This window comes from Microcaecilia unicolor, chromosome 5 (genome assembly GCF_901765095.1).
Source record: "Microcaecilia unicolor chromosome 5, aMicUni1.1, whole genome shotgun sequence".
NCBI classification, from domain to species: Eukaryota; Metazoa; Chordata; class Amphibia; order Gymnophiona; family Siphonopidae; genus Microcaecilia; species Microcaecilia unicolor.
The window spans coordinates 55,387,115-55,399,238 of NC_044035.1; the positions used below are offsets into that span (position 1 = coordinate 55,387,115).

At 43.3% G+C, this 12,124-nt stretch overlaps 1 protein-coding gene across 2 annotated transcripts in view; it reads right to left on the bottom strand.

Moving 5' to 3' along the window:
• PYROXD2 (pyridine nucleotide-disulphide oxidoreductase domain 2) overlaps window positions 1-12,124 on the bottom strand; it is a 146,581-nt gene that overhangs the window by 115,951 nt on the left and 18,506 nt on the right. For both annotated transcript variants that reach the window (XM_030202912.1, XM_030202911.1), the window contains exons 2-3: window positions 9,225-9,244; window positions 1,039-1,132 (exon numbers count right to left, since the gene is read on the bottom strand). In XM_030202912.1, the coding sequence (XP_030058772.1) occupies window positions 1,039-1,132; window positions 9,225-9,244 (114 nt within the window). The remainder of the gene's footprint in view (window positions 1-1,038; window positions 1,133-9,224; window positions 9,245-12,124) is intronic.

Here is a 12,124-nt window from a genome sequence, read left to right on the forward strand (position 1 = left end):
TACCCTTATGAATATATGTACAGTCTCGTCTTGTTCCTGGACAGAAAAACTTCTTTTGATGTGTTCTAGAATCATGGGGGTCATGGTTTTGATATACTGCCTTTCTGTGGTAAAAGCAAAGCAGTTTGCATATTCTATACAGGTACTTTTCTCTGTCCCTGCTGGGCTCAAAATCTGTTTTTGTATCTGGAGCAATGGAGGGTTAAGTGACTTGCCCAGGGTCACAAGGGGCTGCAGTGCGAATCAAATCCAGTTCCCCAGGTTCTCAGCCCGCTGCGCTACTCCTCCACTTCAATTCCACAGTAGGACTTAAAGTTTGAAAAAGATAGAAATTCATGTCAAATTTCCCAGAAGTTTATGAAATGCTCTGTTTAGGATTTCTGTAGGATGACTAATGGATCCTTACATGCTGTATCACCAATTACTTACATACATGCTTGTGACCCTGGTCAAGTTACTTTAGGCTCCAATGCCTCAGGCACCGATCTAGACTGTAAGCTCTTTTGGGCAGGGACACCGTACACCTGAATACTTATCACTGTACAATACTGCATACTTCCATTATTACAATAAAAATATGTATTATTATTATCATCATCAAAGTGCCCCTTGCTATTTCATTGCCACTTACTAGCACCAGGAGAGGGTAAGGAAAGGGTCATGCATTTGATATACCGCCTTTCTGTGGTACAACCAAACCAGTTTACATATTATATACAGGTGCTTTCTTTGTCCCTAGTGGTATCACAATCTACCACTGAATTCTATTCGCTTTCTTCAAAAATTCCTTTATTGATTTTTATGCTTAAAGTTGTTCATATTTGCCACTATAACCTTCCGCCAAGAATGACTGATTATTCATTAGTTTAGTGTGCAATTGGTCCAAGGGGCCCTTTTTTCCAGGTGCATTACAATACACCTCATTCGCCACTTACTCAACCCCTAAATACTTAAAAGTACTTAAAAAACGTAGGAAGTATGCTTATACAATTTAGAAATGTTGAATTTCTAAAAACATAAAATAATTTGGGTCCTTGCCTGGAATAATTTCCTCAGTTACTGCAGCTCCTCCAATCACATGCCGCCTCTCCAGCACCACTGTGTTCACTCCAGATTTCTGTAGGTAAGCTGCCTGTAATATAAGTGCACAATGGTTACTAGAAGTGACAAAAACAAATGTTCTTAACCTATTCCATATTCAACTCCCACATCACATTCTCCAGCTCCCACTGTCTCAAATAACAAGCAAAATGGTCAAGGAAATCAAAAATATGGGGCATTTTTTTTGGGGGGGGGGGGGAGGATGGGATTTAGACAGTCACTTTTGGCATTTATCCAGTGTTAATCTCCTTTCTCAGTTATCCGTGGCAATGTCATCCTTCTTCTGAAGATATTTTATTTTATTATTTATTTTATTTATTATTTGTTACATTTTTATCCTACATTTTCCCACCTATTTGCAGGCTCAATGTGGCTTACATAGTACCGTAAGGCATACAACAATTCCGGTAAATAACAAAGTGATGTTATGATAGAATAAGGTTCATGTGTTAAAGACACAATAGGAAATCGCAGAGAGGAAGAGTTTTGTTGTATCCTTTATGAGCTTTGGTTTCCTTGTGTAGCAGGGTTCAGACATTTAAGTTGGGTCCTTAGCGTATACCTTTTTGAATAGGGTGGTTTTTAGTGGTCAGGGTAAGCCCTGCCACTAGCTGGACTAGACATCTACCTAGGGCAATAACATTTAGGGCAGGCAGTGGTGCAACAAGAAAGCATCCTCTCACCTCGCCTTCCTGTAGACAGCACCCTCTCTCCCTTCCCCCTGCTCCCACTGTTGCACCACCTCTTCCTGATCCACTCCAAAGGTATTCAGGATCGGCATGGGGATTTCTTACTGAATCCACCCTCCCAACAGGAAATGTGTCAAGAGGAGAGCAGGACCAGGCTGCAGTTGAGCATGGGTCTCTACTGGAAAGACCTGCTCCAGTGCCGAGTACCTTTGTAGTGGTCTGGGAATAGGTTGGGCTAGAGTGGTGACAGCAGGAACAGGGAGATGGAGAGAGACTGGACATAGGACCAGAGAAGTGAAGGGCAGGAGAGTCTCAACACCGTGCGGGCCTATCTGGAGGCCACTGGATGTCAGTGCTATGACAGTTTTTACCGTCTGGCAGACGTGGTCTATGGAACTCACAGGCCCAATAGTGTACAGAGGACTATAACTGATTACTTCAAGTAAGCCTAACGTCAGTTAACGGAGACTGTATACTGTACGTATAATAATAAACAGTACTGTACATATGTTTATCAGATGTGAAGCTTCTTTGGGACACAACAGTTAAGTGCATGCTCTGGTTAACTGCATGCATTTCTTCGGTCCCAGACCCTTGCGCATAAGCGGATTGCACTGTGTGTGTGTGTGTGTGTGTATATATATATATATATATATACATACATACATACATACACACACACACACACAATATGCTGCCTAAATACTATTCTGTAACTTTGCAAATATCTGTGATAGCGCGTTGTTTGCAAGTTGGAGTACACGTGGCCAACATCTGGGTGGATTGTGGGCAGGTGTCACAGACACAAGTTGGTAAGCCCTTGGACCGCAGCCGGAGCTGTGGCAGACAAGTCCCCTAGGCTGGCAACAAGGCAGGAGTCAAGGCAAGGTGATTCAAGGCAAGAACCTTGGCAGGAACTGAAGCCAGACAGAACCTTGGACTGGAACGCAGGCTAGGCAGGAACTGAAGCAGGGCTGGAACTGTGACAGGGATAAGGCAGGCCAGACAGACAGAACTAGACAGGAAAAAGCAGGCGGGACAAGGCAGACATGACTAAGAAGGAAAACAGGACAACAGTGGCGTTCCTAGCCTGCATGACACCCGGGGCGGATCGCCGATGCGCCCCCCCCCCCCCCCCGACGAAATGACACCTCCCCCCCCCGACGAAATGACACCTCCCCCCCCCCGGCAAAATGACACCCCCCCCGGGTGCACGCCGCTGAGGGGGGGTGCCGCGGAGTGCGCCTGTCGGCTGAGTCCGAGTTCGCTAACTTCGTTCGTTCGTTCGCTGCAGCTCCCTCTGCCCCGGGAGCTGCAGCGAACGAACAAAGTTAGCAAACTCTGAGTCAGCCGACAGGCGCGCGCCGCGGCTCTCCAGCAGCGTGCACCCAGGGCGGACCGCCTCCACCTTGGTACACCACTGCTGGACAAGGCAAGGAAAGACAGGAACCAGATCCAGATGAGGCAAGGAAGGCAAGGCAACAGGGCTAGAACTGAATACGGTCAGGACAAAACAAGACAAGGAAACAAGGCAAGAACTGGGTCCAGACAAGGCAAGGCAATGCAGGGCAAGAACTGGATCTAGGCAAGACCCAAGGCAACGCAGGGCAAGATCTACACATGACAAAGCACTATACAAGACAAGGTAAGGCTAAGACCAGTCAAGGCAAGGCAAAACAGACACAACAGGACTGGAGCTTGGCAGGAACTCAGAGACAAGGCAAGAAATCGGAGGCCAGGCAGGGCTGGAGCTTGGCAAGGAGGAGACAAAGCAGGGCTGGAGCTTGGCAAGGATTTGGAGACCAGGCAAGGCAGGAACTTGGAGACAAGGCAGGATTGGAGCTTGGCAAGGACTCAGAGACCAGGCTGGAGCTTGGCAAGGCAGGAACCCGGAGAGACAAGGCAGGAACCCGGAGAGACAAGGCAGGAGCTTGGCAAGTACTCAGAGACAAGGCAGGGCTGGAGCTTAGCAGGAACTCGGAGACAAGGCAAGGCTGGAGCTTGAATCATTTAAGCCTATTAAAAGAGCAAGCAATTCTGCATGCTAATGGTGGGTTCCCATCCATTTAATCCCATTTGCTTAAAATGTACTTGCAAACATCTGCCACAGTGGCAAAAACACTTCAAAGTATCAAGAGTGCCACAAAGACCTCATGATCAAAAATGGGACCAAGTGCTCTAACAGTGGCATGAAGACCCCAGGCCAACACAAAGCCCTATGGCTGGTGTTTAAGTGTTTGTGCCGAAATATAAACACATACCTAACTTGATTCACCAATATTCTATAAGGAAAACTAGGCATCTACCTTGCTTTATAAAATAGGCTCCAATTAAGTGCCCCTTTATAGAATTGTCCTCTAGGTACATATATATTAGGAACCACCAATTTTGGTCTTTGAATCATAAGGTACAGAATGCCTAATGATTAGTGCAGCGGCCCGAGAACCTGGGGAACTAGGTTCAATTCCCACTGCAGCTCCTTGTGACTCTTGGTAAGTCACTTAACCCTCCATTGCCACAGGTACAAAATAAGTACCTGTATACAAAATGTAAACTGCTTTGATTTAAAAAAAAATGCAGTATATCAAATCCCATCCCTTTCCCCTTACCATCCACAGGATCTTGAATATTTTATGGATTATGAAGGCTACCCCTTGACTAATCAGAGCAGTCACACCTGCTTTATATTTACCCAAAGATATACAAAAACTTCGCTAAGCCAGCACTCTTTAATAACTTACTATGCTCAAGGCTGTGAAGAGGTGTTTCTTGCAAGCACAACACAAACTTTATGTTTCTTCAGGGTCTGTAAAATTTTATACCTTTTCACTAGAGAGCTAATACCAGAGACCAGCATTCCCTCTAAGCTGTGCAGGAGTCCTCTGCTCATGTTCCCACTAGTAAGGGTGGTGGTGCTCTAAATCGCGTTTGCAATCATGAGGGAGAGGCATTATGGCAGAACCTGCCTACCCATCATGATTGAAAATGTGATACTGGAGGGCCACCTCTACCAGCAGGAACACAGCTTACAGAGAACGCTGCCAGAGATATTCTATGAAAAAAAACCTCACACCATTCCATATTAAATACACTGCCACATAACTCAAGACTTTACACATTAACACAGTAGACCTGGATGCCCAGCCTATATCCAAGACAGTATATGAAGCACAGGAAACTATACATAAACAAAATATTAGAAAATTCCAGATCCCCCTGGATGCTTCTATCCCTCCCACACTCACATCATCCCCGGTTTCATTCCCTATAACCACAGCAAGCAAAAAATAACCCCATCTTGGGTTGCTCTCCCATGGCCATCACACAATACACCCCGAAACCTGAACACAGGTGCTGTTCACATGGTAGGACTCCTTCCCATTCATTCAGCACATCAGGATCACAAACTTCTCCACAATTAAATACCTGGTAAGCACTGACCTCTGCTCCCAGTAGATTCTACGTTATGTCTCTCAGAGAGAAGCATCAATAACTTTCAGGTAATATTCACCCACCGCATCCACAAGCATTCACTGCCCCACATCCATACCCTCACAGCAAACACAGTCTCACACACACACACAACACAGTAACAAGAGGAGATTTGGAATGTAAAACCTGAGAGGTGCTTTTACTAAGTCGCACCAACAGATTTAGTGCATGCTAAATAAGATGCCCATTATTCCTATGGGCATCTTATCATTTAGCACATGCTAAATACATCCTGGCTCCACTGTCACAGTCAACATAAGTCAAAATCAGCTGCAGTCACACTATCCACATTAGCAATTATATCCATATTGAAGAAACAGACTATCGTACCCCCCCCCCCCCCCCCCAAATAGAGGAGCTCATTAGAGAAAAAGTATTCTGGGGTAGTACAGTTGGGAACTTCGTTTTTCTTGAAGCTCCCATGTAAACGTGTTGTGAAATTTTGTTTTGTTAAATGTTTTTAACTGGTCCATTTATCCTATTTTTTTTTTTTGCCTCCAAGAGATTGTCTGGTATGCAGGGTGCAACTCCTGACCTGAAATTTAACAGCCGAACAGCCCTTATAACGAATTAGTTTGTGCCTTGAGCAGAATTTTTATCTTCCCCCCCCCCCCCCCCCCCCCCCCCATTAATTCTTACATTTGTTTCCTAAAATTTAAGGACTTGGTTCTCCCCTAGGATTTTGGATTTGAGTTAACCAAATGAGGATGTGTATCTTATTCCTCAATTGTTTTCTTATTCCCCTTGGTTTGTCTTGGATTAACTTTTCTGTACAAAGTTGTTTTACTTGATTTGTAATGAATATCTAGAAATAATTAATACAAAAACATATCACTTTGGAAACTCCACTGCAGGCATCATCTGGGTGGTCAATGTATTAGCCTCTGCTGGAATCACCATGATGTGTGTTGTGCTTGCCAGAACTGCTGAGAACTGAAAGATAAACCATATTTTCTTCTCTGCAAGTTTCTGGGCAACCTTGACCTGATTATCTTGAAGTAGTAGTAAAATTCTCCTTTGCTATGATGAGCCTGAAAGCAAAACTGAGAAATATGGCTGTCACCACCCATGGCCTATTAGGGTGCATAACTTTTCTGCCCTCTCAGTTCCAAGATTCTTAACTAGGAGCAGTTCATTCTGCAGCCCATGTTCAAAGCTACTTAAACCAGGGTCTCAGGAATTCTCGCGAAATGAAGATTATTGTTCCTGTACCAATTTTCAAGAGCTTGCTTTTTTCTTTCTATTTTATTAGGCGAGACTTCAGCACTGTTAATTGTTGCATTCAGGCCTCTTTAACCACTTCCACTACCTCTTCCTCTACCCCTTTCTGCTCCACCGCCAGCATACAATTCACAAATTCATGCTCAGAAATCGTGGCAAACCTCCTATCCAAGGTGCTCACCACCAATTTGGTAAGTTGTAATATCTGCAATTCAGCTAGCAGAAACACTTTGACGAAAGCATCCACTATTTGGAATTCCCAAGTCAGTGTTTATCTTATTTTTACCTTCTTTTGCTATCATATCTGAAATATGTTTCATCAAATATTTGTTCATAAACCACTCTGCTTAACATACAGCAAGTTGTGGAGGTAGGCTAGTGACAAACAATTACAGCAAGGAAAACATGCAGCTCCCCCTATTTAATACATCATATACCTATTTATTATATTAGTACCAAAAAGAACACATGCAGGCGTATTTTCAAAGCACTTAGCCTCCCAAAGTTCCATAGAAACCTATGGAACTTAGCCTCCCAAAGTGCTTTGAAAATATGCCTAATAGTAACATAGTAGATGACGGCAGAAAAAGACCTGCACGGTTCATCCAGTCTGCCCAACAAGATAAATTCATATGTGCTACTTTTTATTTGTACCTGTCCTCTTCAGGGCACAGACTGTATAAGTCTGGCCAGCACTATCCCCACCTCCCAACCACCAGCCTTGCCTCCCACCACCAGCTCTGGCACAGACCATATAAGTCTGCCCAGCACTATCCCCGCCTCCCAACCACTAGCCCCGCCTCCCACCACACGCTCTGCCACCTAAACTTGGCTATGCTCCCAAGGATACATTCCTTCTGAACAGGATTCCTTTATGTTTATCCCACGCATGTTTGAATTCTGTTACTGTTTTCATCTCCACATATTCCTATTGCTCATAAAAATGTTTAGGGTTGCAGCTGCCATTCCATGCAGGTTACCCCTAATATTTCATGTTCATCCTCTTGCTATCAGAGTTTATCCCATGCACATTTGAATTCCATTGTCAGTTTTGTCTCCACTATTTCCCCAGGAGAGCATTCCAGCCATCCACCAGCCTGTCTGTGAGAAAGTTCCCTGTAATGTGATTACCTACAATTTGTGTGAGCACAAAGTATATAACATATTATCTGTGTATCTTATTGAAATTTGCTCCCAAAGTGACTCAAGCACAACAGTGGTACATACTCATCCACATAGGACTTACATTTGTTAACAGTAGGGAGTAAATACATATCCCTTTGAGCTAGAAAGTGAACCATAATAGCACACACACGCACGCACGTACAAAGATACTCCTACATCAGACCAGTTGTAACTTTGTGTGGGAGCTTTTTTTTTTTTTAGGCATTTCAGTTCATATGTTGCCTTTGTAAAATAGGTACAACATATGGATCTATGTGTCTTTCCTGTCTATGCACCCTCTTATAAAAATGCCCTCCTCGAGCGTAATTTTCAAATTGATTTATATGAGCAAAAAGTATTTTACCAAAGCATATCTACCATCTAAAAATTGCCCTCCCTCAATGAAGCTAAAAGTCTGCACATTTTTCCATAACGTGCATGCTTTCAGCTGCATTGAGAGATGGTATTTCCAGGGCCATGCTTAGGTTAGGGTGAGGGCTTGCCCAAGAGTATCTGATACGTTAGGTGAACCTTCAGCAGTGCACCTTCCTTATGTCCAGCATCTCCCCTTCCCTTGCTTACCCACCCCCATGACCAGCATCTCCCCATAGTACAGGATCTCCCCTTCCACTGTTTATCCCTCCATCTTCATGTTCATGTGTAGCATATCCCTTTCTCTAACACCCTCCATAGTCCAGCATCTCCCATTCTCTATCTCCCTCATGGGCCAGCATCTTTCATTTCCTATCCCCTGTAGTTTAGCATCTCCCTTTCCCTCCTTTCATGTTTCATATCTCTGTTTCTCTCTGTCCTGCAAGTGGCCCATCCCATCCCTACCCCTCAGGTACTGACAGATGGAGACAGCAGAGAAGTCTGCATGCTCCCACCATTGTACCACATCTGCTCTTCTGTGGTTCCTGTGAACCTCTCCTGTTTCCAGTGCTAACAAACATCTATCCTACCTTTCCCTACCACCCTTTTTTATCATGTCCAGGATCTCCCTTTCTTTTCTTGCCCCTATTGCTGCTGTAAGTACCCTACCCTCCATCCTCTACCCAAGCAGGAAATTCAACACAGTGACAGGTCTTTGAGTTCCAGCACACGCATCACTCATGGCCCATCAAGTCCTATCCCCTGCAAAGCAAACTTCCTGTTGGAGAAGGCAGGACGTCTCAGGCGTTGTGCATACGCAGGTCCTCAAATGCCCACTACTGCACTGACAGTGGTTTAAATGGTGCTGGTTATTCCAGCACCACACACTCTCCCTCTCCCCCCCCCCCCCAATTTCTGCTACCATAGGAGTATGCCCAGTGGAAGGACCACCATTGATTGGGGGGAGGAAAATAATGCATATAAATTACACTTTCTACTCTAAGCATATTAGTACCCATGAAAAAATATCTACAGAAAAGCAGACACAAATGTTTATAGACACGTACCCAAGAACAGTTTCAAAGTGAAGTACGTACACACTTTTGCTCTGATAATGTGTAGAAATATCATGGAAAAAAAATTGCCTCAATAATTTTTATAAAATATTATAAGCTAAATACATACCGCTACTAATCCATTGTGTCCTGCAGAAGAGAGGAAAAAAAATAGAATTTTATCAGTTACAATCACTGAGGTTTAAAGGAGCAATGTACCTTAAATGAGATAGAAAGCGTGCCTCAGTACAACTGATCACATACAGTGGTACACATACACAGAATGAAAAAGTTACATTTTAACTGTGGTTTCAGTCTGGTCTTTCTGGATTTCTTCCGCTTGTTTTGTTGTCTTTTTGCGGGAGATTTGGACTCTTTTTGTTGTTCAGTACAATTGATCACATATAGTGGTGCACATACACAGAATGAAAAAGTTAAATTTTAACTAACCAATTAATTTCCCTTTCCCTTACTCCTACCAGACCAGTCCAAGCAAGTGATTTATGTCCCCCTGCCAACAGATGGAGACAGAGAACGAAAGCAAAGCTGATTTCTCCCCTTAGAGGAGTCTAGTGCAGTCTTCTGCTCCTCATGATTCTATATCAAAGCCAAAGACAACAGAAGGCAAATGCTATATTTTAGGCTTTCTATCCATCACCACAGCTAAAAGTGATGCAGTCACAAACTTCACTACATATTGTAGTTACTAACCCAGGAATGAGACATACCCTATACCAAGAGTACAACTAGGCCAATTCCCTAGAGTGAGTAAAAAAAAAAACATTTTTGCTATTAGCTTTCAAGGCTTATCAGACTGTGAATCCTTAATCTCCACAACTTCCCTCAATGGATTGGTTTGGTCTGACAGGTTATTAAAGGAAATGACCAAAAGTTTAAAATTTCCCCATCCTGAGAAACAATGATCATATGATCAAATTTGAGCTGATATCTGGAGTGAAGTCACTAAGGAAATCTACTGTAGCAGCATTTAATTTTTGAAAAGCAACTACAACAAAATGAGGAAAACGGTTAAAAAGAAGCTAAAAAGCATCAACTGCAAAGGTTAGGATTTTAAATCAAGCATGAATGTTGTTTAAAAATACCATCGTGGAAGCCTAGACCAGATGTATTCCACGTATTAACAAAGGTGTTAATAACAGCAAATGACAGCCAGCATGGTTAAAATGTGAAGTGAAAGGAGAAATTAGATCTTACCTGCTAATTTACTTTCCTTCAGTCCCTCCAGACCAGCCAGGAAATGACTGATTGGTTGTGCTCATTTACCAGCAGGTGGAGACTGAGAATTCTGACTCTGGTGAGAGCCAATAAAAGCTCTGCCCTGCCTGAGGAAGAACCAGTATTGTCTTAAAGGAATATCTGTGCAACCAGCGAACTTGAACAGCCACTTATGACATGTAGTCTTCATGACTGGATTGTGGATCCAAAAGTTCATGTATTGTAAAAGTTCTTTACTTGGTGTTTTTTTGTTTGTTTGGGTTTGTTTTTTTTACTGAAAAAAAAAAAGAGTAAACAGGAATGAATCAAGCAGTTTTCCAAGAAACAGAACCAACTATAAACCAAACAAAAGAGCATTGTATAGAGAAAGAAACTAAGCAGAGGGAGGGGTCTGGGCCAGTCTGGAGGGACTAAAGGAAAGCAAATTAGCAGGTAAGATCTGATTTCTCCTTCCTTAGCATCCCTCCGGACCAGCCCAGGAAATGACTGATGGGAAGTAACAGAGCAGTGCATTCAAGGGAGGGACCCTAATAGCCCCACTGTAAGCCCTCATTTACCAAAAAGAGCATCCTGACCTGACTGCACATCAAACAATGCAATGTCAGGAAAAGAAATGCAACAAAGATCACGTTGCTGTTATATAAAATTCTAATTGAGAAACGAAAGAACTCTTAGCCCACGAAGATGCTTGAGTGTCTTCACTCCTTCTGCAATGGGCTTACACAAAAAAGAAAATAAGCAGAAGCAAACATTTTCTGAATCCACTATGCAATGATGGCCTAAGAAGCTGCCAGTCCTTGCAGGAAGCACGTAGAAGCACAAAGAGACAATCTGAGTGCCTTAACTCTTACGTTTGCTGCAAATACTGTTCGAGAACTCTCCTGATGTTCAGTTTTCACAATCCAACACGGGTAAAACTATTGATTAGTTGAAGAGAAACACCAACAAACCAGAGAAAGGAAGGAAGGAACTGGACAAAGAAATTTCAGGAAGAAAGACCTGCACAAAAGAGCCTGCAAGACTGGCACCTGACTTGCTGAGGTTATGGCTAATAAAAACACAGCTTTGAGAGTCAGAGCTAGAATGGAATCAGTAGATAGAGGTTGAAAAGGGCAGTCAAGAAAGGGGTGGAAGAACGAAATTGAGATCCCAAGAGGGAAGCATGGCTCAACACAGAGGATGAAAAAGACTAACTCCACAAAGAAAAACAAACCACATCCAGATAACTAGATAAGGTTTTTCCGTTGAACCAGACTCAAAAATAAATCACAGCTGCAAACTGCACATTAAGAGAAGCGAGAATTACACCACTGCAAATCATCCTTTAAAAAAATCCAGGACCTGCGCCATTGAAGTTCAAGAGGGAGCCACACCACAATATGTGCACCAGGCCTCAAAAAATTCTCCAAGGCCCAGTATGAACCGGAGAAGTAGGATATCGCTAAGAATAAAGTATAGCAACAAACACTTCAGCTGAGAACGCTCTGTTTCTCAATCAAGCCCTTTCAAGAACTAATCGGTAAAACAAGTCAAACTGGGAGAGCTAGAGGATTGTGAAACAGAAGTCCGAGTGCCTCCGGAAGTGCCATATCTGAGTCTACCACTAGATGCATGAGATCAGCATACCACAGCCAGTCTGGAGCTGCCAAGCTTCCAAGAGTATCAATGCCCTGTACCAGATGGCCCAGGAGAGGCCACAGAGAAAACAAATGAAAGAAGTTCCAACAGCTAAGGCCAAATGAGAGTACCGAGTCTCTGCATCGCAATATTTTCTTGACTTGAGGAATCATGCCA